The sequence below is a fragment of the Tachypleus tridentatus genome, chromosome 9 (genome assembly GCF_004210375.1).
Source record: "Tachypleus tridentatus isolate NWPU-2018 chromosome 9, ASM421037v1, whole genome shotgun sequence".
Lineage (NCBI taxonomy): Eukaryota > Metazoa > Arthropoda > Merostomata > Xiphosura > Limulidae > Tachypleus > Tachypleus tridentatus.
In genome coordinates, this window is record NC_134833.1 from 163538035 (window position 1) to 163565455 (window position 27421).

At 35.9% G+C, this 27421-nt stretch overlaps 1 protein-coding gene across 5 annotated transcripts; it reads left to right on the forward strand.

Moving 5' to 3' along the window:
• The first annotated feature begins 1658 nt into the window (after positions 1–1658).
• Positions 1659–27167, forward strand: LOC143226836 (uncharacterized). 5 transcript variants are annotated; one of them, XM_076458311.1, is made up of 5 exons: positions 1659–1811; positions 2080–2184; positions 6268–6391; positions 8549–8717; positions 18307–21179. In XM_076458311.1, exons 3-5 carry the CDS (start codon positions 6293–6295, stop codon positions 18438–18440), a joined length of 402 nt encoding a protein of 133 aa, XP_076314426.1. In that variant the 5' UTR covers positions 1659–1811; positions 2080–2184; positions 6268–6292; the 3' UTR covers positions 18441–21179. The 5 variants fall into 5 exon arrangements, 2 of the variants coding, with proteins under 2 accessions (XP_076314426.1, XP_076314425.1); XR_013014772.1 differs by lacking the exons at positions 8549–8717; positions 18307–21179 and adding exons at positions 23724–23843; positions 26723–26982 and having other exon boundaries at positions 1662–1811; XM_076458310.1 differs by lacking the exon at positions 18307–21179 and adding an exon at positions 26723–27167 and having other exon boundaries at positions 1667–1811.
• The last annotated feature ends 254 nt before the right edge of the window (positions 27168–27421 follow it).

The following is a 27421-nucleotide window of genomic DNA, read 5'->3' on the forward strand; positions in this document are numbered from 1 at the left end:
CACTGGCCACCAACTTTGGAATTGCCACGACGTTTTACATCGACCTGGAGTTCGATAACCTTAAGACATCAGTAGTACTTGACCTGCCAACATTTATTTATCCAAATAAGTTATTTATTTAGATTGTCTACAAGGATGCTTCTCTCACAAGAGAAACTCCGTAAACTATGTAATACGTTAACAGCAGGCCTGGTCAGCAATAAAGTAGTTTTTGTTTTATTTCGCGCGAAGCTACACGAGGGCTATCTAATAAACTAGATACTTCTGACTGTTAACAGCGATTTCGACTCGCCAGGATGCACCACACCACACATACATAAAAAACCCCTCATCTGCAAAGCGGATTTGCAATTTTATACAAAGCTAACATAAACACCACCTTCACATCTCACAATGACCATTGCATAACGAATTTATTCTCTGCATTAGCTCGACTCGTAATCTGAGGGTTGCAAGTTCGACTTCTTGTCACATTAAACATGCTCACCCTTTCAGTCGTGGAGGCATTATAATGTGATGACCAACCCCACTATTCGTTGGTAAAAAGAGTAGCCCAAGAGTTAGAGGTGGGTGGTGATGACTAGCTGCCTATCCTCTAGTCTTACACTGTTAAATTAGGGACGGGTAGCGCAGTTAGCCATCGTGTAGTGTTACACGAAATTCAACCAGACCAAACCCTGTATTTCTAACCATAAAAATCTTACAATAATGGACATCTTGATATTAGGGTTTAAGTGAAGTTTCTATAGTGCTATTCTCTGTAAGGGCACTCAATAAAGCACACAGTTTTACTGTTAAATTCCAAACATCCCAGGAAGACGACTAGTATTCAATTACTTGCACTGTTTATTGGACCGGCTCTGGACCACATACTGTAGTAAAATATTTTACATGTTCAAAATGTAATCTTAGTACTTTGGAGAATTCTCGCCGTGAATATTGTAGGATACACAAAGTTATAAATTCCACACCGGTATCTAGGAGTAGAGATCAAGTCGGATGCCGTAATCAAAACAACAGACGAAACACTTCCTAGTAAATTTGTTAGCCCTATCTTTAAAGCCTAAAATTTAACCCTAAATGTTTTCGCTAATGAGTTCTAGCACTGAGAGAAAGATCTGATTAGTAACGGCGTGAACACAAAAACTGCATTTTAAACACAGTTATACTTGTCTGACTAGAAATTTAATTATGGTCAGTAAAAAAATACACAAGTAATAAAATTATTAGCAGTCTAATTGTAATATAACACACTAATTATCGACAAATTGTGATATCATATAACACACCAATTATCGACAAATTGTGATATCATATAACACACCAATTATCGACTAATTGTGATATAATATAACACACGAATTATCAACTAATTGTTATATGATATAACACACCAATTATCGACAAATTGTGATATAATATAACACATCAATTATCGACTAATTGTGATGTCATATAACACACTAATTATCGACTAATTGTGATGTCATATAACACACTAATTATCGACTAATTGTGATATAATATAACACACCAATTATCGACTAGCTAAACATCACCTTACTCATCAAAATGAAAGTGCTTCGTAATGAAAGAACGCAGTGGGTTTCTCGTCAACTGTTTAGTTTATTTGAAGCCATCTACATGGGATATTACGGTTTGTCAGTTTCCTGTTGCAGGGGCCTCAACTTCCTCTCACGAGTTCGGAGAGCATGACAAATAGAACAACATCTGTATTATGTTAAACTGCTTTAAAAGAGTGTTTGTATCAGCTTGTACTTCGTGCTTGTAAGAGGAGAAACATAATTAAAGTAAGTGACTAAGGAAAACCAAGATCTGGTGCTTAGATTAACATGTTACTCTAAAATAGAAATTGGGTTGAAATATTTTAAAACTTAAATTATATACGTTTGATGGATTTTAAATAAGTGTGGATATTATAATGTTATACGTATTTAAGAGTTACAGTTTTTCTTATTTACCGTTATTTTAAAATTTGTTGTTAAACTATGAGAATATTTTTTATTTCGCTCTTTTGTTTATCACTATATAAAAATTAATTCTGCGTGAACTGCATAGGTGAAACCACTGCATGCCAAGAGTCACGTGGAAACCCATGTAGTCTGACCCCCAGGGTGTCTTGAAAATATTGTAACACTAAGCCTGTTTGGGCTAGAGCTTTATGTGAGTATAAATTTATATCTTTAAAAATGTTTAGTGTTCGTAAAAATGTTTTCTTTGTAAATTATTGCGAAATGCTGTTTTTAAAATAATAAGTTATGCATATAGATTTAATACTAAGTTTAGTTCCGTATCGCTCGTACTTTATGTGTATTTACGTATATATTATACATACTCAAAGAGAGTTTGTTTGTTAATTTGTTGTAGAACAAAGATGGACAAAGGTTATCTGCGCATAACCTTTCCTAATTTTGGGCTGATATGCTTCAACTGGTCAACAGCACCAATAGTTCATTATATGGCTGCTCTAGTCTAATACAATAGTGGGATTTAGTCATTCGTAGAGCGCATCAAAGTACGAAACGAGCTATTGTGTAAAGGGGCCCAGTCACACCAACACATACGTATATATAGATATGATTGGTCATCAAAATAAGACAGTAATATATGCTGATTTACAAAATAACACAGTAATATATACTGATTTACAAAATAAGACACTAATATATACTGATTTACAAAATAAGACAGTAATATATACTGATTTACAAATAACAAAAAGAAGGTGTTTTCTTACGATGGTTATTTGTTTGAATTTTGCGCAAAGCTACATGAGGGTCATATGCGCTTGCTTTCCTTAATTGATGGAGTGTAATACTAGAGGGAAGGCAGCCAGTCATCACCACTCACCGCCAACTCATGGACTACTCTTTTATCACGAATAATAATAAAGACTGATACATTATGACACCTCCATGGTTGAAAGGGCTACTATGTTTGGTGTGAGAGGGATTCGAACCCACGACCCCCATGTTACAAGTCGAGCACCCTGACCCGCTGACCACGCTAGGTCTGTTAACTTACGGTATTTTTATACATTCTACTTTATATTTTTATGACCTGAGTGAAATATCAACTTTGAAATCAGTTTCTGTTATTTTAACCTTGAGATTTGAACTTATTACAGACGTGGTGAATATACTTACTGTTTTGTTGTCGCTAATAAGGTTGGAGAAATGCTTTAAAACGTCATCAACTCATTGAAGTGAAGCATTTACAACACTTATAACACTGAATGAGTTGTCGTTAGGAAGGTAATATGTACATACATATAATATTGTTGAGTATAGGACGAGCATTGTGTTCTCAGTACTACAATATTAGTACACATAACGAATACATTGTTAATGTTTATACGTGACTAATATCGTAAGACGTTGTTGAAAGTTATTTGTAATATTTTAATTCAGATGTTTGTTTGCTAGAGAGAAGTGTCATGATTTTATCTCTACGTTTCATGAAAGTTAAAAATTTAAACATTTTGTATAGCATGTTGAAATAGGCGTACACACTAAATACCAGATTTGCTGAAGTGTAACGTAACCAATGTGTGATTCAATGAAATGTCTCTTAGTGATTTTGACTGTTGGAGTTACGTTACTGCGCCTGTTCATTTAGTTAGTGGCTTAGCGTATTTGCTGTCGATCGATACGTTTATAAGTAAATTAGTGTTCCGGATTTACAACGCTTAAATCATGGGTTCGATTCCCTTTGATGGACTTAGCAAATAGCTCGATGTGGTTTTGCCATAAGTAAAACACATAAACATACACTATAGCATTAAATATCTTCCCCGGTAAAAGAGATAGCTAGTTAAAACAAAATCAACTCAGAATTAATTCGCTCGTCGCGGACCTGAAACGTCGATAAAATATTCAGTTCCAGAGCAAATCGAAGACTGAGCATTGTTTGTAAGTTTGTAAACTTATTGTATTATTATTTGTATATTTAAATATATTTGTGTCAAAAGAGAAAACTATACGCATCAATCTTATTGACAAATATCATAAATTTAATACATATCGGTTTTTCATTAGCTTCTAAATACAAACTTCAGGCTGTTTGAAATCGTAATACGAAACCTGTGTAGCATAATAAATTGAAGACTCGTCCGAGATAAATTACAATACGTAACACTAAAGCACACAATAGTTTCATTGTTTCTGTTGAAATGTTATTTGTGAACTTAGCCTATCAGTGAATGAAGGCTGTAGCAAACATCTCAGGAAGAAGTAATCTAATTTGTTTTCGTCACATTTACTGTGTTTAACATTTTTACAAAATGATTCAAAACGGTAAAGTGAACAACAGAATACGTTACAATACTGATGTCAAAACCGGGTTACGTTTCAGGAAAATAAAACAGAATTTCGACCAATCTTCAACTTCCAAGATGGTAATAATAGTGAGATGGAAACTTTACTGGTGATGACAAAACATTTATCACTAGGTCACTGAGAACAAGATTGGAGAATTTGAAGAAGACAACGAAGAAACAGACAAGATTGAAGGGAAGAGGCAAAAAAATACAAATAGTATTTAAAGAAGATTTACCAACATAAATAATTATTTCTAGAGAAATGGATGTAATAGTAAACAACAGGCTCTTCATTAAAAGAACCAGTTGAAAGCAGTAAGAACTATCAAGCCTTAATAGTTGTATTATCTAACAGGTCCAGAGTGTTATATTATAATAAATTATCCAAAGTAAAGTTCCAGGTCGAATGAAAGATACTTAAGCCAAATTTGAAGAAGGTTTGAAAAGATTTGAATACTTCACCCAGATGCTCCACAAGAAATGGTAGACTCATTGGTATGTGACCAATTCATAAAAACTAGGATATCTGAATTAAGCTAAAGTAAAATATGTGTATGTTTTGATAAGCGAACGCCAGTCTATTAAAGTTGCAGATAAACAACTAAAAATCCTATCTATAACATACGTGATCATCAGGTCAAGTTGTATTGAAATATAACTCCCATTCGATAGTCTAGAAGAACTTAAAACATTAGTTAGACACTTATTTACACGGAATGAAGAAAAGAAACCGAAATACAACAGATGTTTCAAGTGTAACTGGAAAGGATATATTACCAGAAATGCAGATGAAACAATATATCGGATAAAAATTCCTCTTGAAAGATGTTAGAATAAAACTGTTATAAATGAGAGAAAAGTGGCCACTAGAGATGATGCTATGATACAATTACAACTGTTATAAATGAGAGAAAAGTGGCCACTAGAGATGATGCTATGATACAATTACAACTGTTATAAATGAGAGAAAAGTGGCCACTAGAGATGATGCTATGATACAATTACAACTGTTATAAATGAGAGAAAAGTGGCCACTAGAGATGATGCTATGATACAATTACAACTGTTATAAATGAGAGAAAAGTGGCCACTAGAGATGATGCTATGATACAATTACAACTGTTATAAATAAGAGAAAAGTGGCCACTAGAGATGATGCTATGATACAATTACAACTGTTATAAATGAGAGAAAAGTGGCCACTAGAGATGATGCTATGATACAATTACAACTGTTATAAATAAGAGAAAAGTGGCCACTAGAGATGATGCTATGATACAATTACAACTGTTATAAATGAGAGAAAAGTGGCCACTAGAGATGATGCTATGATACAATTACAACTAAGGAAAGAATGTTGTATGAATGAGTTTCAAAACTCAACCAAATCAAAGAACTAACAGAGTTAACTAGACATAGAAAAAACACTTGTACTTATGAGACAAGGTTGAACTGAAAATAGTACACCTGCCCCAAATAAAATAAGGAATAAGAAACTATCCCTTGAATATGAATGGAGAGTGCAGAACGTGCGGCTGAAGAATTGTATATGTAATTCTCTCACATCACTGTAGATCATAAGTAGCCAAGTATGATGCAAGATGGACCTGCTACGTTTCAATGACAAGTGGAGTGTGCTCTTTCTGGACTAATCTAGAATGGTATGCTCACCTACTTTAATGACATAATCCACATAGAAAGGCCTTTGATAATGTTTTAGATGACCTAAGGAAAGTTCTGAATAAGTTGAGGAAAGAGAAGGCTAAGGTAAATCTCAATATCTGTGGACTAGTCCATCAACCGGTGAATTTGCTGTAAAATATTCAAACTCGTATTAGATTGAGTTTGTTCAAAATTAATAAACACTAAGAACTTGCTCTAAGTAAGAGAACTTTTTGGTCTGTTCTCAAATATTATTATCTTTGTAGAGTCACTCCTGGACGTTCAGCTAGTATGCAGATAGTGAATAAACTGAAAAAAATAATAATTAGCATGTCCATCTGTTTTGCTCATGGGCCCAGTGGTGACGTCTTTATTTTGCTTCAAATCCAGGTAAGTTCTTCAAATCATTAATCTTTCGGTAAATGTTTAAGTGCTTGGTTCTACTAGGTCTCAGTCATAAGATGTACATTTATTCCTGTATTTCACTTCTTGCTGAACAATAACTTCCCTCCTTGTTGTCACCGGAAGTTCAACATATGATGTAGTACGTAGAGATTTCCTGACCATAAACTACTGAAACAAGCCTTACCTTGCATCCAAGTCACATGAAGTCAATTACCAGACTTCAGTATCCTTGATGTCTGTTACCCACATAATATGAGATGTTCCTAGAGCAAGAGTAACCTTCAACCTTCCTCTTGTTGGAATCGATCTGTTTATTTATCTCTAGTGACAACTTCTTACTTTTCACAACCAAACTGATCAAACCATAGTAGCTATAGAACCAATAAACTACAAAGGTTCTTCTCAATGAACCAGTATATTCGTAGACATGTTTGTCTAAATAATGAATACGTATCTAATTTAAGGAATATGGAGAATTCTCAGCTAAACTTCGCCCAAACGTCCAACTAATTCGTGTTTGACTGATTTTTTTTTTCTTTTGATCTTGTTAGGGTCCAAGATTCATCTTTAGCGTATTATCTTCTTCATGTATTAACAGTTTCCTCTTTCTGATATCCTTTTGGAAGGGTTTGTATTCGGTGGAAACTTTGTAGTTTTGGGCGATGTGTTGTTTGAAGACACACTTGAAACATTTATTGTTTTGTGATTTATTTCTTCCACTTGATGTAACCAGTTGTCTAATTAAATATTACAGTTATGGAATCATCATAAGTTCTAGATAATATCTTTATAGTTGTTTATACGAACGTTAATGGGTTCAAGTTCCACTAACAATTGCAGAACTTTAGTTAAACATGTACATCTAGTTTGCTTCAATTCAATTATCATGTTTTATATGACATCTATTAATATGTCACGTGCCAACGAATCCCTTACTTCACGTAGAATATCTGTGTAAGATAATTGGTCAAGCTCTTCTAAGCCTTCCAAGATGAGGCTAAGGCTTCTTGTTTCCTATGTATTCTATTCTAGAAGTTTGCTCTGGATACTTCATTTTCTTGTGCCACTCCAAGCCTATAGAGGTCGCTACCAGTACTTCATGAATATTATGGGTTTTAGCTAGAAGTATGTGTAATGCAATTAAAGCTAGTCCTTTAAATTGGATAGCTACCGGAGTAATTCAGAAAACACAGTAGTAACGGTGGTAGAAATAGATTAAATATGTTCTGCTTTACTCATTTTACAGTAATTGGAGCTTTAGGTTTGAAATTTTGACCAGGTCAAAAATAATTGTAGCTAGTTTAATCGATTTATTTCTCAGTTCTTTAAATCTGTCCTTGGTTTTCTGTTCTACCTGGATGATCACTTCGTGTGCTCTTTTGTTGTTACGTTACTTATGTAGTTCTTTACACAAGTACAATAGCTTCATCAATCATGATATGAATCATATTTATTTGTGTTTTTATTCTACTTTGAATATCATATCTCTTTCTTTCATGTCTTCTCTTACACTTTGATCTTTCCTTCAATTGTTTCATCACTTCTATTAATATTTCAATCGCATTCTTGCACGAGACGTCCTCTTGACGTTTGGTCAAAGGTTTGTTTTATTATCAACAAACTAATTCCACTTTTATCACCAACATTTCAGCATATCCTATCGTTGGGCAAGTGCAATTAGATGTAATGATAAATTTATTTATGTAGTATTTGCTATAGGCTATGTCCACTTTGAGGCTGGCCAGGTGGCTAAGGCACTCGGCTCGTAATCTGAGGGTCGCGGATTCAAATCCACGTCACACCAAACATGCTCGCCCTTTTAGCCGTGGAGGCGTTATAATGTGACGGTCATACCCACTATTCGTTGGTAAAAGAGTAGTCCAAGAGTTGGCGGTGGGTGGTGATGACAAGCTGCTTTCACTCTAGTCTTACACTGCTAAATTTGAGACGGCTAGCGCATATAACTCTCGTGCAGCTTTGCGCGAAATTCAAAAAACAAACAAACAAAATAAACTTTGAGACAAGGATTCTGCGCTTGGACAGGGTAAAGGAAGGACATACCTCTGAAAGGCTCGAGATTTCTACGTGTTATATTTTGCTTCATATTTTGTTAGTGTTTTTACTTTTCACTTAGAACTTTAGTTTTACGCCAGTAGACAGAAGACCTTATTACCATTTGAATTAGCCCAAGACAGGAAATACCCCTTCGCTAAACAACGAGGCGACATGCCGGTCGGGGAGTCGGAGACCAGGGAAAGCGATGTAGCGTCTGAGACTGAGGGAGCAAGCCCGTCTGTTTCAGGGACAAAAAGTAAGTCTAGTGACTGTGGCCAAACAGATAATGATAATTTAAAATTAAAATCTTTAATGTTCATAGCCGAAAAAGAACTAAAAGCTAAGTTAACGCCGGTTAAAGAAAATACTGTAAGGACTCGAAAAAAACGAAAACTAGTAAAAGATATTATGATTTCAGCATGTGAAGACAATGTACCTAAGACTACGGTTATAGACTTTAATATGCCAAAAACTAGCAGTTCTAGCAACCCTAACCCCACCCTGGATATTCAAAAACAAACATGTTCAGACAAAGACGAAAGTTCTTTCTGACGACGAAGGCTTCACGCTTGTGCAGACTCGAAGTCAGAAAAAACAAATTAAACAAAAAACAACCACCACAGATACACATACACAAATCGCACCAAAATCACCTAAGCACGCAGTTATAATCCAAGGAGTTCCTGGTAGTTACAACCAACCACAATTGGCCAAAGAAATATACAGGTGCAAACCTAACACAAAGATTACTAATATTAAGCGTCTGCCCAGAGGCGGTGTTCTGGTTCAAGGACAGGAACCCGCTGACTTAAACAGTCTACTAAAAGCTTGGCCTGCAGACGCATTCAAAACAGGAAGCATTACAATACATCTACCAGGAACTAAACCAACACCGAAATCTTTTGTGATACGAGGTGTACATAATTCAATAGACATAGAAGACATTAAGGAAGAGTTAAGTACACAAAACATAAAACACATTTCAGTTGAGCGTATAATTTCAAATATTACTAAAAGACCCACAAACCTAATCAAAGTAGTCACAGACAACAGCCAGGATATTACACAATTCATAAATAATGGTATCACTATGTGGTATCATAAGTACACAGTAGAACAAACAAAAACACCAGTAGTGGTTGTCACACAGTGCTACCAATGCCAAAGGTTTGGACATGTAGCAGCAGCATGCCAAGCAAATGCGCGTTGTGTGGGCTGTGGGGAGAATCACCACATTACACAGTGAACAAAACAGAACCCCAAACCCAAATGCTGCAATTGTGGGGAAGAACACACTGCAAATTATAAAGGTTGTCAGAAATATAAATCAATTAAAACACACTTATACGAAATTAAAAATCCCAACATGAACAAGCCGCCACCACCACGAACAATTAAAGAACCCACACCTACCACTCCTGCACCACAAAGTACAACTACACAGACAAACACATACGCTGCAGTGGTTAAAAATTCATCATCCCGACAGGAAAAACCATTACCAAGTGAAGAGGAAATACCAAAACCACCACAAAATACACAACCAACAACAATTGAAACAACACTGACATCTGCCATAACTTCCACTTTCTCGGAAATAATGGCAGAATATACAAATCCCACAAACACCAACAGTCTCACAGACATAATTGTTAAAATCATATTGAAAAACATACACAAGTTCTTGCCGCAAATTTTAACCTCCATCATAAACTCTACTAAACATGGATAACTTCACAGTTTTACACATCAATATCCAGGGTGCTCTTGCTTCCAAGAAACATGAGATTGAAGATACAACAAGCTCCATAAAACCTGATGTAATCATAATTAGTGAAACTCTTCTGTATAACTACCATAGATTTAAATTAAACGGCTACTCTACTATTAGACATGACAGGAAGGATAATAGAGATCCAAACAGAGGTCTTTTATTATTGTATAAGACTGAACTTATAGTTCAGGAACTTACTATCCCTTCCAGTAATGAATCTATAGTTATTAATGTAAAAACGCAAAATCAGACAGACGTTACTGTGGCGGGCATCTACTGCTCGCCTAGTACAGTGTTAGATGTAAATCTATTGAATATATTGTATAATAGCAACTATAATCTTATTATTATCGGCGACCTAAACAGTAAACATATAGCATTCAACTGTCGTTGTTCAAACGCAAATGGCAACTTACTTTATCAATTTCTGGACGAATCAAACATGACTTTATTAAACGATGCAACACCGACACATATATCGTACGCACACGGCACCAGTGAAATACTGGACCTATGCCTGTGTTCGTCAAATATGAGTCGCAAATTCGTAAATTTTCATGTTGGTCACGATATAGATAGTGACCACCTTCCAGTTTGGTGTATCTTCAATCTCACCCCCCACTTAAATAAAATCATAGTGAGAGACCAACTGAACTACAAAAAAGCTAATTGGCTAGTTTTTCAAACTATATTAAATGAAACCTTACCTCCCGAAGTACTACATTTTGCCGCGGACGCATCAGATATAGATGCATACTGTCATATCATCTCTGAGTGTCTAAAACATGCAGCCAACAGTTCGATACCGAAACAAAAACACTTCACAACAACTCATTCATGGCAACCACATAAAGATATAATACACTTAATTAAAAACAGACGTATACTCCGCAGACAGTACATTCAAAATCGCAACCCCACACTTAAAACTCAGATAAACACAATAAGGAATAAAATACGAAACTTAATCAGACAACAGAAACAAGAAAACTGGGACACCTTCTGTTCCGATCTAAATCATAAAACTGATCCTAAACAATTCTGGACACATTTGAAAAGATTTACAAACACAGGAACAACAAACACAGTATATCCACCACTGGAACTGGATGGAGAAACAGCATACACTAACACAGAAAAAGCCGAGATATTTAAAAAAACACCTAGAAAACACGTTCAAAACACATCATGAACCAGACATGAACAGATACTTTTATAATACAGTCACAAACTTTATTGACCAAAACAGAAGCATTTTTACACCTAAATTTCCAGTCAACACTATTACACACCAAGAAAAAACAAAAGACTGGAGCACTCATCAACTGGTAAAACATATCACTGTTACAGAAGTAGTAACTGCTATTAAAAACACAAAAAAACAAAGCTCCTGGAGAAGATGGTATTCAAGCTATCCTCCTAAAACAAGGCACTCAGAGATTATATGAACACCTAACAGCGTTATTTAATCTCTCACTATCAGCTGGATATATCCCCGTTTCTTGGAAGGAAGCAATAGTATTAATGTTCCAGAAAGAAGGAAAGCCAGCGAATAAACCAAACAACTACCGCCCGATTAGCTTAACCAGTTGTATTGGCAAAGTATTAGAGAGGATAATTAGTAATCGTCTGTCAGTTTACTTAGAAGAAAATTCAAAATTACCAGAAATTCAAAACGGATTTCGAAAAAACCGCCAAACTACAGACCACCTGATTCGACTTACGGAATCAATTACCGACAGCTTCAACAAAAAAGAATGCACTGTAGCTTGCTTTCTCGACATTGAGAAAGCATTTGACACAGTGTGGCATAACGGCTTAAGACATAGATTGCTTGAAATGGCATTACCCCAGGAAACTATTCGCTGGCTGTCCAACTTCCTGGATAACAGAATGTGTAAAGTAAATGTAAATGGGGCCCACTCAGGGTCCTTTTCACCCGAAGCAGGAGTCCCGCAGGGAGGGGTTGTTAGCCCCATATTATTTATCATGTACGTGAGTAATATGCCTCTGTCGGACCTAAATTTAGGTTATGCATCACAGTTCGCTGACGATGTAGCAGTCTGGAAAAGTGCCCCACTCCGTCAATAGCAGCAACGAACCTACAACCAGTCCTAAATAACATCGAAGAATACTGCCAGAAGTACAGAATCAAAATTAATATTCCAAAAACCCAAGTCATAGTATTCAGCAGACTGAATAAGCTGAAAAAAGATCCACCAAAACTCTATATGAATGGATCACTTTTACTGACTGCTACTTCTGCTAAATTTCTAGGTCTAACCTATGACTCAAAATTAACGTGGCTACCACATATTAAAAATGTACTGATACGAATCTGGAAAAGAGCAAACTATGCAAGAAGTCTTTCAGGTAAAATCCAAGGAACATCACCAGACAACATACTTAAAATCTACAAAACGTACATTAGACCAACAATAGAATATGCATCACCTGCCTGGATTAACATAGCACCCACACATGTACAGAAACTTCAACGTATACAAAATTCTGTACTAACTTCAGCATACAAAGTACCACGTAGCACCTCAACCACATTCATGCACAAGTATGCAAACATAGATACAATAGCTGAAAGACTCTTGCATAATTCTCTAAAATATTTCAATAAGAATTGGCATAAAAATGACTTAATGTGTGATCTCGACAGATATCACGTACATGATGTAAATAGTCCTAAATACCTCTCCCCTTTTAACATATATTTAAGAAATGTAACACAAGCTGGCCACTATGCACTAGACACTTAGTCCTTGTTTCTTTTTATTTTTATAATTATTATTTTCTTTTTTATTCAGTATTATTTTTTTATTATTATTATTTTTTTTCTTCTCTTTTTGAATTATTATTACTTTCTTTTCTGTGTGAGTGTTTGTGTTACTACAAGTAGTAGTAGCATTCTCTCAATCGAGAAAAAGGAGAAAAATACAAAAAAAAATATATATATGAAAATACAAAAAAAAAATTAAATGAAAAAAAAAAAAAAAAAAAAACTTCTTGTTCGTCCATGCATGGACTGAGCCCTGAAATGGACCTGAGTATGATGTTATACTTTTACTCTGGCCCAAAGCTTTAAAAAAAAACCAAAAAAAAACCCCTAAAGACAGACGCTATAATCGTTCGGGAGGGAGGAAGAGGTCAAATGTACCTGACTCTCCTGGGTATTTAACAACATCAATACCCAAATACCCACACAGTCAAACTTTGAGACAAGTTGCAATCATATTTCAGCATAACGTCGACTGTAATCGTGTGCTTAACTGACAAAAATAAAACTTGAAGAATTTTTTGCCAATCAGTGTAGTGACGGAATAGACGTGATAAACACAGGTGTACTGGTTAGTGATAAACACAGGTGTACTGGTTATTAATAAACACAAGTGTACTGGTTAGAAATAAACACAAGTGTACTGGTTAGTAATAAACACAGGTGTACTGGTTAGTAATAAACACAGGTGTACTGGTTAGTGATAAACTCAGGTGTACTGGTTAGTGATAAACACAAGTGTACTGGTTAGTAATAAACACAGGTGTACTGGTTAGTAATAAACACAAGTGTACTGGTTAGTAATAAACACAAGTGTACTGGTTAGTGATAAACTCAGGTGTACTGGTTAGTGATAAACACAAGTGTACTGGTTAGTGATAAACACAGGTGTACTGGTTAGTGATAAACACAGGTGTACTGGTTAGTAATAAACACAAGTGTACTGGTTAGTGATAAACACAAGTGTACTGGTTAGTGATAAACACAAGTGTACTGGTTAGTGATAAACACAAGTGTACTGGTTAGTGATAAACTCAGGTGTACTGGTTAGTGATAAACACAAGTGTACTGGTTAGTGATAAACACAAGTGTACTGGTTAGTGATAAACACAAGTGTACTGTTTATTGATAAACACAGGTGTACTGGTTAGTAACAAACACAGGTGTACTGGTTAGTGATAAACACAGGTGTACTGGTTAGTGATAAACACAGGTGTACTGGTTAGTGATAAACACAGGTGTACTGGTTAGTAATAAACACAAGTGTACTGGTTATTGATAAACACAAGTGTACTGGTTAGTGATAAACACAGGTGTACTGGTTAGTAATAAACACAGGTGTACTGGTTAGTGATAAACACAAGTGTACTGGTTAGTGATAAACACAGATGTACTGGTTAGTGATAAACACAGGTGTACTGGTTAGTGATAAACACAAGTGTACTGGTTAGTGATAAACACAGGTGTACTGGTTAGTGATAAACACAGGTGTACTGGTTAGTAATAAACACAAGTGTACTGGTTATTGATAAACACAAGTGTACTGGTTAGTAATAAACACAAGTGTACTGGTTAGTGATAAACACAGGTGTACTGGTTAGTAACAAACACAGGTGTACTGGTTAGTGATAAACACAGGTGTACTGGTTAATGATAAACTCAGGTGTACTGGTTAGTAATAAACACAAGTGTACTGTTTATTGATAAACACAGGTGTACTGGTTAGTAACAAACACAGGTGTACTGGTTAGTGATAAACACAAGTGTACTGGTTAGTGATAAACACAAGTGTACTGGTTAGTGATAAACACAGGTGTACTGGTTAGTAATAAACACAGGTGTACTGGTTAGTGATAAACTCAGGTGTACTGGTTAGTGATAAACACAAGTGTACTGGTTAGTAATAAACACAGGTGTACTGGTTAGTAATAAACACAAGTGTACTGGTTAGTAATAAACACAAGTGTACTGGTTAGTGATAAACTCAGGTGTACTGGTTAGTGATAAACACAAGTGTACTGGTTAGTGATAAACACAGGTGTACTGGTTAGTGATAAACACAGGTGTACTGGTTAGTAATAAACACAAGTGTACTGGTTAGTGATAAACACAAGTGTACTGGTTAGTGATAAACACAAGTGTACTGGTTAGTGATAAACACAAGTGTACTGGTTAGTGATAAACTCAGGTGTACTGGTTAGTGATAAACACAAGTGTACTGGTTAGTGATAAACACAAGTGTACTGGTTAGTGATAAACACAAGTGTACTGTTTATTGATAAACACAGGTGTACTGGTTAGTAACAAACACAGGTGTACTGGTTAGTGATAAACACAGGTGTACTGGTTAGTGATAAACACAGGTGTACTGGTTAGTGATAAACACAGGTGTACTGGTTAGTAATAAACACAAGTGTACTGGTTATTGATAAACACAAGTGTACTGGTTAGTGATAAACACAGGTGTACTGGTTAGTAATAAACACAGGTGTACTGGTTAGTGATAAACACAAGTGTACTGGTTAGTGATAAACACAGATGTACTGGTTAGTGATAAACACAGGTGTACTGGTTAGTGATAAACACAAGTGTACTGGTTAGTGATAAACACAGGTGTACTGGTTAGTGATAAACACAGGTGTACTGGTTAGTAATAAACACAAGTGTACTGGTTATTGATAAACACAAGTGTACTGGTTAGTAATAAACACAAGTGTACTGGTTAGTGATAAACACAGGTGTACTGGTTAGTAACAAACACAGGTGTACTGGTTAGTGATAAACACAGGTGTACTGGTTAATGATAAACTCAGGTGTACTGGTTAGTAATAAACACAAGTGTACTGTTTATTGATAAACACAGGTGTACTGGTTAGTAACAAACACAGGTGTACTGGTTAGTGATAAACACAAGTGTACTGGTTAGTGATAAACACAAGTGTACTGGTTAGTAATAAACACAGGTGTACTGGTTAATAATAAACACAGGTGTACTGGTTAATGATAAACACAGGTGTACTGGTTAGTAATAAACACAAGTGTACTGTTTATTGATAAACACAGGTGTAATGGTTAGTAACAAACACAGGTGTACTGGTTAGTGATAAACACAGGTGTACTGGTTAATGATAAACACAGGTGTACTGGTTAGTAATAAACACAAGTGTACTGGTTATTGATAAACACAAGTGTACTGGTTAGTGATAAACACAGGTGTACTGGTTAGTAATAAACACAAGTGTACTGTTTATTGATAAACACAGGTGTACTGGTTAGTAACAAACACAGGTGTACTGGTTAGTGATAAACACAGGTGTACTGGTTAGTGATAAACACAGGTGTACTGGTTAGTAATAAACACAAGTGTACTGGTTATTGATAAACACAAGTGTACTGGTTAGTGATAAACACAGGTGTACTGGTTAGTGATAAACACAAGTGTACTGGTTAGTGATAAACACAGGTGTACTGGTTAGTGATAAACACAGGTGTACTGGTTAGTAATAAACACAAGTGTACTGGTTATTGATAAACACAAGTGTACTGGTTAGTGATAAACACAGGTGTACTGGTTAGTGATAAACACAAGTGTACTGGTTAGTAATAAACACAGGTGTACTGGTTAGTAATAAACACAAGTGTACTGGTTAGTAACAAACACAGGTGTACTGGTTAGGGATAAATACAGGTGCATTGGTTAGTGATAAACACAGGTGTACTGGTTAGTAATAAACACAGGTGTACTGGTTAGTGATAAACACAGATGTACTGGTTAGTGATAAACTCAGGTGTACTGGTTAGTGATAAACACAGATGTACTGGTTAGTGATAAACTCAGGTGTACTGGTTAGTGATAAACACAAGTGTACTGGTTAGTGATAAACACAGATGTACTGGTTAGTGATAAACACAGGTGTACTGGTTAGTAATAAACACAAGTGTACTGGTTAGTGATAAACACAGGTGTACTGGTTAGTGATAAACACAGGTGTACTGGTTAGTAATAAACACAGGTGTACTGGTTAGTGATAAACACAGGTGTACTGGTTAGGAATAAACACAGGTGTACTGGTTAGTAACAAACACAGGTGTACTGGTTAGTAACAAACACAGGTGTACTGGTTAGTGATAAACACAAGTGTACTGGTTAGTGATAAACACAAGTGTACTGGTTAGTGATAAACACAAGTGTACTGGTTAGTGATAAACACAAGTGTACTGGTTAGTGATAAACTCAGGTGTACTGGTTAGTGATAAACACAAGTGTACTGGTTAGTGATAAACACAAGTGTACTGGTTAGTGATAAACACAAGTGTACTGTTTATTGATAAACACAGGTGTACTGGTTAGTAACAAACACAGGTGTACTGGTTAGTGATAAACACAGGTGTACTGGTTAGTGATAAACACAGGTGTACTGGTTAGGGATAAATACAGGTGTACTGGTTAGGAATGCGTGGCCTTGTCCTACCTGTAGTTTTAGTCTTATCTGGAACACTGTATTAATACAACTAATCTCACTTAACACAGTTGTACAGTAGATTTCAGTAATTATTAGTACTATAACACTGATGATTACTTACTCTACTGAATTAGTCACTAAATACTTCATACAAACTCATTAACTTATCATTACTTTACTTATTTACAATGTACTCTTACTTATACGTACTGATTTAGCAGTCGTCAAATATTTTGAATTTCGCATAAAGCTACACGAGGGCTATCTGTGCTAGCCGTCCCTAATTTAGCAGTGTAAGACTAGAGGGAAGGCAACTAGTCATCGCCACCCACCACCAACTCATGGGCTACTCTTTTACCAACGAATAGTGGGATTGACCGTCATATTATAACGCCCTCACGGCTGAAATGGCGAGCATGTGTGGTGCGACGGGGATGCGAACCCGCGACCCTTAGATTACGATTCGAACGCCTTACCCCACGTGGCCGTGCCGAACCCTTATACGCTTGGAACACAAACTTGCATAGTTGTCTTACTTTTAACATGAGAGTTTATTTAAATAAATTATAAATATATATGTATGTTGCCCGAAACACGAATTGTTCAATACGGTTATCTATTTAACGAGACGTGTTATACTTTGTGATTATAATTGTTATGCAATTTCATATATTGAAATTGGTCGTCTCGACATTCATTATCACTAAATTACTGTGCATAATATTCATTCAGTTATTTCATAAAAGTAGATAAGTTGATAGTTTCATAAGTTATTTATTTTTCATAGTTTTTTTTTTTTTTTTTTTTGCATTTAAAACAGTGGCAGCACCATCAGTTAGCTGTATTAACTCTGGGATACCATTCACCATTAGAATAACTGGTAGAAATACTCGCTGTTTGGCAGGTTTCACTGCAGAAGCTGGTGGGCCTGCGACCTCTTCTGGAATTTTTTGAAAGTTCTGCAACAACGTTCTCGTGCATGACATTCAATAATGTTCACCATCCATGAGAAAAACGCATTTTACTCGCATTTTAATTTAAAAATAAGCTATCATCACAATGCTACACCACAGAATAGATGTTATTAAAGAGTTTCTTTACAGACGTAGTTATCAAAGAAAGTGCCTTTTCCGGTGCAACATTCATGAGATTTACACTAAATAAAAACAAATAATTAAAAAAAAAGTTTTTGATTACTTTACATTTGAAATTTACCCCTTTTTTGTAATTTTTATTGGTAAAATTTTGTGAAAATCTCAGTTGTTTTATTTATTTCTCATTTATAAAAATATTATCGAGTTATGATTGGTGATGACCAATGCTGTAATTTTCGATATCTGAGTTTTGGAAGTACATATCGCCAGCTCCACTATAATAAAATATCTTTTCTGATACGTTGAGGGCCGAGCATGGCCAGGTGGGTTAAGACGTTCGACTCGTAATCTGAGGGTCGCGGGTTCGAATTCCCGTCGCACCAAACATGTTCGCCCTTTCAGCCGTGGGGTCGTTACATGTTATGGTCAGTCCCACTATTAGTTGGTAAAAGAGTAGCCCAAGAGTTGGCTGGGTGTGGTGATTACTAGCTGCCTTCCCTCTAGTCTTACACTACAAAATTAGGAACGGCGCAGATAGCCCTTGAGTAGCTTTGGGCGAAATTCAAAAAACAAACAAACAAATCAGTTCTTTGTTGATTCACCTGTGCTCCATTTCTGACAGCTAGCTAGTTAGAAACACGCGTAAGTTTTATCTACAACAATATCTACTGTTCTCGTTAAAATACTAACTCCCGAAATAAGTACAGTGAAGTTGAACGGTTTGTAATGTTCGAAATATATAAACTTGTCTGGTTATATTCTGCAGTTTTACGATTAATAGACTTTAATCACAATTATAGCTTTCGAGGCCAAAAGCGCATTGACTGTAGCTGACCAACATTATTCGTCTTCGTGTCACTTGGCGCGTTGGTTTACATAGTTTAAAGCTAATTTTCTATAAGTTTCAACAATGTTTGAGCACGGTAGCGTTTTCGCAAAACAAATATTGTTGGCTCTTTCTCTCAAGAATCTTCTACAAATTTAGAGAAAATGCGGGAGTTGTACAATATGCATCCAACAATATACATCACATGCATAAAAAATATACTGAAAAAAGGGGTAAGCGCTAAAGTAACTCTGTTACAAGGTGATTTTTTAACATTACAACACAATGAAATATTATAGCTTTGTTACTTGTCGGCGGACTAATCCACTGTTAAAAAAGCGTAAGTTCAAGTTCAGAAACGAGGCCACTTATCTTATAACCTGTACGTCCTTTGGTTTAACTCTTAATAATTTAAGTAAATTAATCATTAATATTACTACAAAATTAGTTAATAAATATAATTAATATGTCATCCAGGTTTCGCTGAAAAGTGAATAAATATATTCCGAAACTTTTGTAGATAAAAACTTGTTTGTTTTGAATTTCGCGCACAACTACTCGAGGGCTATCACGACTGAAAGGGCGAGCATGTTTGGTGCGACCGGGATTCGAACGCCTTAAGCCATGCCGGGCCCGGATAAAAATGCTTTTCGTTTTATAACTTGTTTCACCTCTTACATTTTTACTGGGTTAAATTATCAAAATATTCTGTTCACAAGTTCTGACAATTGTATATCTGTTATCGAAATTAGTCGGCTGAGGCAAGTGATAAAGATTTCGTATCTGTAGTGGTAGTTCAACACACAGTTACGTGTGAGGTAATCTAAAATAAAGATTAAATTTAGTATTTCCCAACAACATATTATAAAGAAGTCAGTATCGACACTTTCGAGTGTTCTATTCAGCTTAACCTTTGTTTGTGAAAGAAACACACATAACTCGATAGTTATTAACGTGTACACTTGTTTCGTAATACTTGGTCTAGTAAGGTTACCGTTCATTTTCCCAGAAAATCATTGTATTTGCATTTTGTTTTTAATATTCTAAGTTAAACTTTGGATTCACATAATTTGGATACGAAAATAAAATAAATTTAAAATAATATTTTTAAAAAATTGGTTGAGAAATATAATGGAGTTTGTGTGTGTGTGTTTTTATAGAAAAGTCACATTGGGCTGTCTGCAGAGTCCACTAAAGGGAACCGAGCCCCTGATCTACCTAAGAGTTTGTGTGTGTGTGTGTTTTTATAGAAAAGCCACATTGGGCTGTCTGCAGAGTCCACCGAAGGGAACCGAACCCCTGATTTACCTAAGCGTTTGTGTGTGTGTGTGTTTATAGAAAAGCCACATTGGGCTGTCTGCAGAGTCCACCGAAGGGAACCGAACCCCTGATTTACCTAAGAGTTTGTGTGTGTGTGTGTGTTTATAGAAAAGCCACATTGGGCTGTCTGCAGAGTCCACCGAAGGGAACCGAACCCCTGATTTACCTAAGAGTTTGTGTGTGTGTGTTTTTTATAGAAAAGCCACATTGGGCTGTCTGCAGAGTCCACCGAAGGGAACCGAACCCCTGATTTACCTAAGAGTTTGTGTGTGTGTGTGTTTTTATAGAAAAGCCACATTGGGCTCTGCAGAGTCCACCGAAGGGAACCGAACCCCTGATTTACCTAAGAGTTTGTGTGTGTGTGTGTTTTTATAGAGAAGCCACATTGGGCTGTCTGCAGAGTCCACCGAAGGGAACCGAACCCCTGATTTACCTAAGAGTTTGTGTGTGTATGTTTTTTTTATAGAAAAGTCACATTGGGCTGTCTGCAGAGTCCACCGAACGGAACCGAACCCCTGATTTACCTAAGAGTTTGTGTGTGTGTCTGTTTTTATAGAAAAGTCACATTGGGCTGTCTGCAGAGTCCACCGAAGGGAACCGAACCCCTGATTTACCTAAGAGTTTGTGTGTGTGTCTGTTTTTATAGAAAAGTCACATTGGGCTGTCTGCAGAGTCCACCGAAGGGAACCGAGCCCCTGATCTACCTAATAATAGATACTTCGTTAGAAATGGTTCTCGCTTCCGGATATATTTAACACTAGATAGTTAATACCAGCGAAAGTACTCTGCTTCGTACGGCTTATTAGGATTATTTATTTTAACAAGTGCATAAAATTTATCATGAAAGTAAAAATATCGGCTCAATTTTGAACTTAAATCGTTTCTGAATTAAAGTGTCAACAAACCTCTTTAAGCAACGAGTAGCCCGACATGGCCAAGCGTGTTAAGGCGTGCGACTCGTAATCTGAGGGTCGCGGGTTCGCATCCCCGTCGTGCCAAACATGCTCGTCCTTTCAGCCGTGGGAGCGTTATAATGTGACGGTCAATCCCACTATTCGTTGGTAAAAGAGTAGCCCAAGAGTTGGCGGTGGGTGGTGATGACTAGCTGCTTTCGCTCTAGTCTCACACTGCTAAGTTTGAGACGGCTAGCGCAGACAGCCCTCGTGTAGCTTTGTGGGAAATATAAAAAATAAGCCAAAGACGATTAAGCAACGAAGACTCTAGATTAGAAAACGACAATTTGTTTTCAGTTTTGTAATTTATACACTTCATTTTAAGTTTTCAGGACGCAGACTAACAATAATATTGTGATATTTTTTACTGAGAAGTAACATGACGTAAAAGCCACTGTTTGTTGTTTTCTCTGTCGGTGATTTATATCAATAATTTACAATATAAGGAACCACTTCTTTTCTATGTGTTTTTTGCTAGCTTGCCTCATGATAAAAATGCACATGCGTGCACGCATGTGGATAGAAAATAATACTCAGGTTCAAACTCTAAAAGCTCACTTAGTATGGAAGCAAAAGTTCAGGTTCCTAGATTTCTTACCTCTTGAAACTATGGGCAGAGTAGCTTTGTGTATAATAACACACAAACAATCTTTGTGTAAGTTTGTGGAAAATAAACAATCTTACTCAGTATCTCAAGCTCTTCCAACGGCCTGCCATAGTTCCATAAGCAAGCTCTTCCAACGGCCTGCCATAGTTCCATAAGCAAGCTCTTCCACCGGCCTGCCATAGTTCCATAAGCAAGCTCTTCCAAAGGCCTGCCATAGTTCCATAAGCAATCTCTTCCAACGGCCTGCCATAGTTCCATAAGCAAGCTCTTCCAACGGCCTGCCATAGTTCCATAAGCAAGCTCTTCCAACGGTCTGCCATAGTTCCATAAGCAAGCTCTTCCAACGGCCTGCCATAGTTCCATAAGCAAGCTCTTCCAACGGCCTGCCATAGTTCCATAAGCAAGCTCTTCCAACGGCCTGCCATAGTTCCATAAGCAAGCTTTTCCAACGGCCTGCCATAGTTCCATAAGCAAGCTCTTCCAACGGCCTGCCACAGTTCCATAAGTGAGACTCGTAAAATTAGAAGTCGTAACTTCGACATCGAAACTTGTAAATACATTGTAAAATATGCATTGGATCACTTTTTAATATATCCTGTAAGATAAAGGTATTGTTGTTATTATTACAGCAAAAGCTAGACTTTCTTTGAGGGTGTAGAACAATGAATTTCATCTGAATTCCTTTAGCCAATAACAGGTCAAGGACTTATTCCTAGTTAACATAGAAACTAAACAAAACTCTTATATTTCGAATATTTGTATATAAATTCCGTCCTTTGTTTTGGGACCTAAATTGACACTTTTAATGAGGGTAACCCTTCAACCACCTGTTAAATTAGGATATGGCTGTGTAAAATATCAGCCATTTTTTCTTTATATATGAGAAATAACTGCCATCAATTGCATAAGGAGCAAGGGGAAACGTATAACTGATTGATGAGTCACTGATACGTGTCCACAGATTTTTGTGGCTTATAAAGCAGGAAACTACATTATTTCTCTCTGTTATTTTTTAAAAAAAATCTCACTGGTCATTTCCTGTTATCTTGTCTAGTATGACATGGTGGTTAGAGTGCATGACTCACAAGATAAGGGCTGCAGGTTCGATTCTACGTCACCGAACATGCTCACCCTTTCAGCTATGGGGGCGTTATAATGTGAGGATCAATCTGACTATTCGTTGCTAAAAGAGTAGCTCCAAAGTTGATGGAGTGTGATGTTAAATAACTGCCTTCCATCTAGTTTTGAACTGCTAGATTAGGGACGGGTAGCGCTGATATCCCTTGTGGAGCTTTGCGAGAAATTCAGAACAAACCAAACGTTTATATTCCCTTCAAAAGATTGTCAAATACACGTGTTCGAGATATGATCCGCCCACTAAGAGTTCAAGTTACACACAGATGAATCGGTTTAACGTTTTATTTACGTTATCTTCAGACTGACTGACTAAAGTGCAAAAGGCAGACCAAACCCTTCTCATCATACGACATTGAGTTTGATTATTCGAGTTAGTCGAGTACTTTGATCGAGTTCAGTCTTCATTGTTTTCTACTTTAGGTAAGTTGAACTTATTTTCTTTTAGTTATAGACAGAAACACTTATAATGAGCCACGCCTTATTAAAAAAAACATTTATAGAATGTCATCATTTGCTAAAATAAATAACAAATTGTATTCTAGTGAAGCTACTGTTTTAGAAATTAAAAAGATGAATACGTTTCGAACAACCAGAACCCCAGTCATGTACCTCTAATTTAGACTTATATCGCCCTCTGATGAACCAACGGTAACTTTATAAACTTATAATGCTAGAATATGAAGTTCGATTCCCCATGGTGGGCAAAGTGCACATAGCTCGTATAGGATTGTGGTAAAACAACAACAGACGTATAGTTTTTATATAAGGGGTGTTAGGGTGCGTACCCTTTGATACTTCTACAACTGTTTTGTAGTTCTCATATGTGGCGTGAAATTCTAATTTTTGTTTGTAAAAAATATGCAAATAATCATTTTTGCTCTAAACTAAATATCCAAATAGTGTCCTATCACTAACAGAAAAAGTTGGATGTTTGAGAAAATTATGAAAATAACTAAAAGTTAGATTTAAACGTTAGCAGAACATATATCCTTAAGGGAGAAAATGTTTTAAATTATTCACAAATAACTGGAAACAAATTAGAGAGAATAAAGAACTGTATAACGACCTGTTTGTTCGTGAGAAAGGTCTCATGTTAGTTGGGTATAATACTTAACTTTGTGTTCGTGAGAAAGGTCTCATTTTATAGGGTATAATACTTAACTGTGTTCGTGAGAAAGGTCTCATGTTAGTTGGGTATAATACTTAACTTTGTGTTCGTGAGAAAGGTCTCATGTTAGTTGGGTATAATACTTTGTGTTCGTGAGAAAGGTCTCATGTTAATTGGGTATAATACTTAACTTTGTGTTCGTGAGAAAGGTCTCATGTTAGTTGGGTATAATACTTAACTTTGTGTTCGTGAGAAAGGTCTCATGTTAGTTGGGTATAATACTTAACTTTGTGTTCGTGAGAAAGGTCTCATGTTAGTTGGGTATAATACTTAACTTTGTGTTCGTGAGAAAGGTCTCATGTTAGTTGCGTATAATACTTAACTTTGTGTTCGTGAGAAAGGTCTCATGTTAGTTGGGTATAATACTTAACTTTGTGTTCGTGAGAAAGGTCTCATGTTAGTTGGGTATAATACTTAACTTTGTGTTCGTGAGAAAGGTCTCATGTTAGTTGGGTAAAATACTTAACTTTGTGTTCGTGAGAAAGGTCTCATGTTAGTTGGGTATAATACTTAACTTTGTGTTCGTGAGAAAGGTCTCATGTTAGTTGGGTATAATACTTAACTTTGTGTTCGTGAGAAAGGTCTCATGTTAGTTGGGTATAATACTTAACTTTGTGTTCGTGAGAAAGGTCTCATGTTATTTGGGTATAATACTTAACTTTGTGTTCGTGAGAAAGGTCTCATGTTATTTGGGTATAATACTTAACTTTGTGTTCGTGAGAAAGGTCTCATGTTAGTTGGGTATAATACTTAACTTTGTGTTCGTGAGAAAGGTCTCATGTTAGTTGGGTATAATACTTAACTTTGTGTTCGTGAGAAAGGTCTCATGTTAGTTGGGTATAATACTTAACTTTGTGTTCGTGAGAAAGGTCTCATGTTAGTTGCGTATAATACTTAACTTTGTGTTCGTGAGAAAGGTCTCATGTTAGTTGGGTATAATACTTAACTTTGTGTTCGTGAGAAAGGTCTCATGTTAGTTGGGTATAATACTTAACTTTGTGTTCGTGAGAAAGGTCTCATGTTAGTTGGGTAAAATACTTAACTTTGTGTTCGTGAGAAAGGTCTCATGTTAGTTGGGTATAATACTTAACTTTGTGTTCGTGAGAAAGGTCTCATGTTAGTTGGGTATAATACTTAACTTTGTGTTCGTGAGAAAGGTCTCATGTTAGTTGGGTATAATACTTAACTTTGTGTTCGTGAGAAAGGTCTCATGTTATTTGGGTATAATACTTAACTTTGTGTTCGTGAGAAAGGTCTCATGTTATTTGGGTATAATACTTAACTTTGTGTTCGTGAGAAAGGTCTCATGTTAGTTGGGTATAATACTTAACTTTGTGTTCGTGAGAAAGGTCTCATGTTAGTTGGGTATAATACTTAACTTTGTGTTCGTGAGAAAGGTCTCATGTTAGTTGGGTATAATACTTAACTTTGTGTTCGTGAGAAAGGTCTCATGTTAGTTGGGTATAATACTTAACTTTGTGCTTTGGTTTATGAGTTCTTTTAAATTATGCGATGAAATATAATTCAAAGTCCTGTTCGTATAAATTATAAAATATACCTTATTTTTATCTTTAAAGTTTGTGTAAAATTGAGCAGTTATACACTATCGTAAATTACTGTAGGCCTACGGTACAAATAACGTTAATTAACGTAAAGGCAGTCAACGTCTTTATTCAAAGCAACTCACTAAGCGTGAGAGTGAACATAAGTCTAACTACTTCACGAAAACACACTGACTGATTCAACTCTCTAACTTGTAAGACTATACACTTGCGTTTATAGCTTCGCTTTAAATATACAAAAGAATCTGACGATGACCGAAGAAGGTCAAAATGTTGTTCGCTCCTCTATGTAAACTATTATCTCAACCAATACGAGCCGTTTTTACATATATATTTCTCTACAAGTGAGTTTTCTCGACATCACAAAAGAATCTAACATCAACTTAAAATTTCTAGGTTTAATATTATTAAACCTCTCGATCTAAACATCTTTATTAAAATTTGTAGCTCCCTCTAGCTAATAAACAAATTACAACATTAAAAATATAGCTCAAAACGATACTTTATCAATACTAGGAATATCGATTTTTGTGACTAAACTCTTATGTTGATTTTTTTAAAACAAATAGATCCAAGAAGTGGTTTGTTGAAGAACAGAAAACCAGAAATGTGCAAGTGCATCTGGAGCGTCTTTTGGTTCTTTGTTCTTATCTTCATCGGGTACCCTATTGCCTTCTTCTTTGCAGAGTGGTACGTTTTACTGTGTCCTCTGGGAGCCTGCTGTGATGGATGTTCGGGTATAATAGAATTCTTGTTAAAACTCACTCAGTTACCCCTCATATGCACGAGGAACATGTGTGAAGGGAAGAGTATATTTTAAAAAACTGAAGTCCAAGATGCACTCTGAGCTGAGAGATATGTAGTAGCACATCATCTGTCATTTTCACGTCCATATACGTATCTCACATTGATTTCATATTGCCAAAATCAGTGTAATCTCACAAAAAGAATAATTGTAATCCATATTGTAACCAACTGTTACACAATTAATAAAAACCGTGTTAATATGTATTGTAACCTTTTATTGCATACGCTATAAAGATTATGTTAATCTATATTGTACTGTAACCCTTTACTGCACGTGTTATAAAAATATGGCGGGAAAATCTTTTTATTATTATTTTTACTTAAACTGAAGTAAGCATGTTTTTTGTAACATATTTCGATAAATTATAAATGTGTATGTTATTTATAAGTATCACTGTTCAACTGCAGTGTTAACTAAAACAATGTCAAGGTTTATTTGGACTGAAAGTAAGAACATTTAG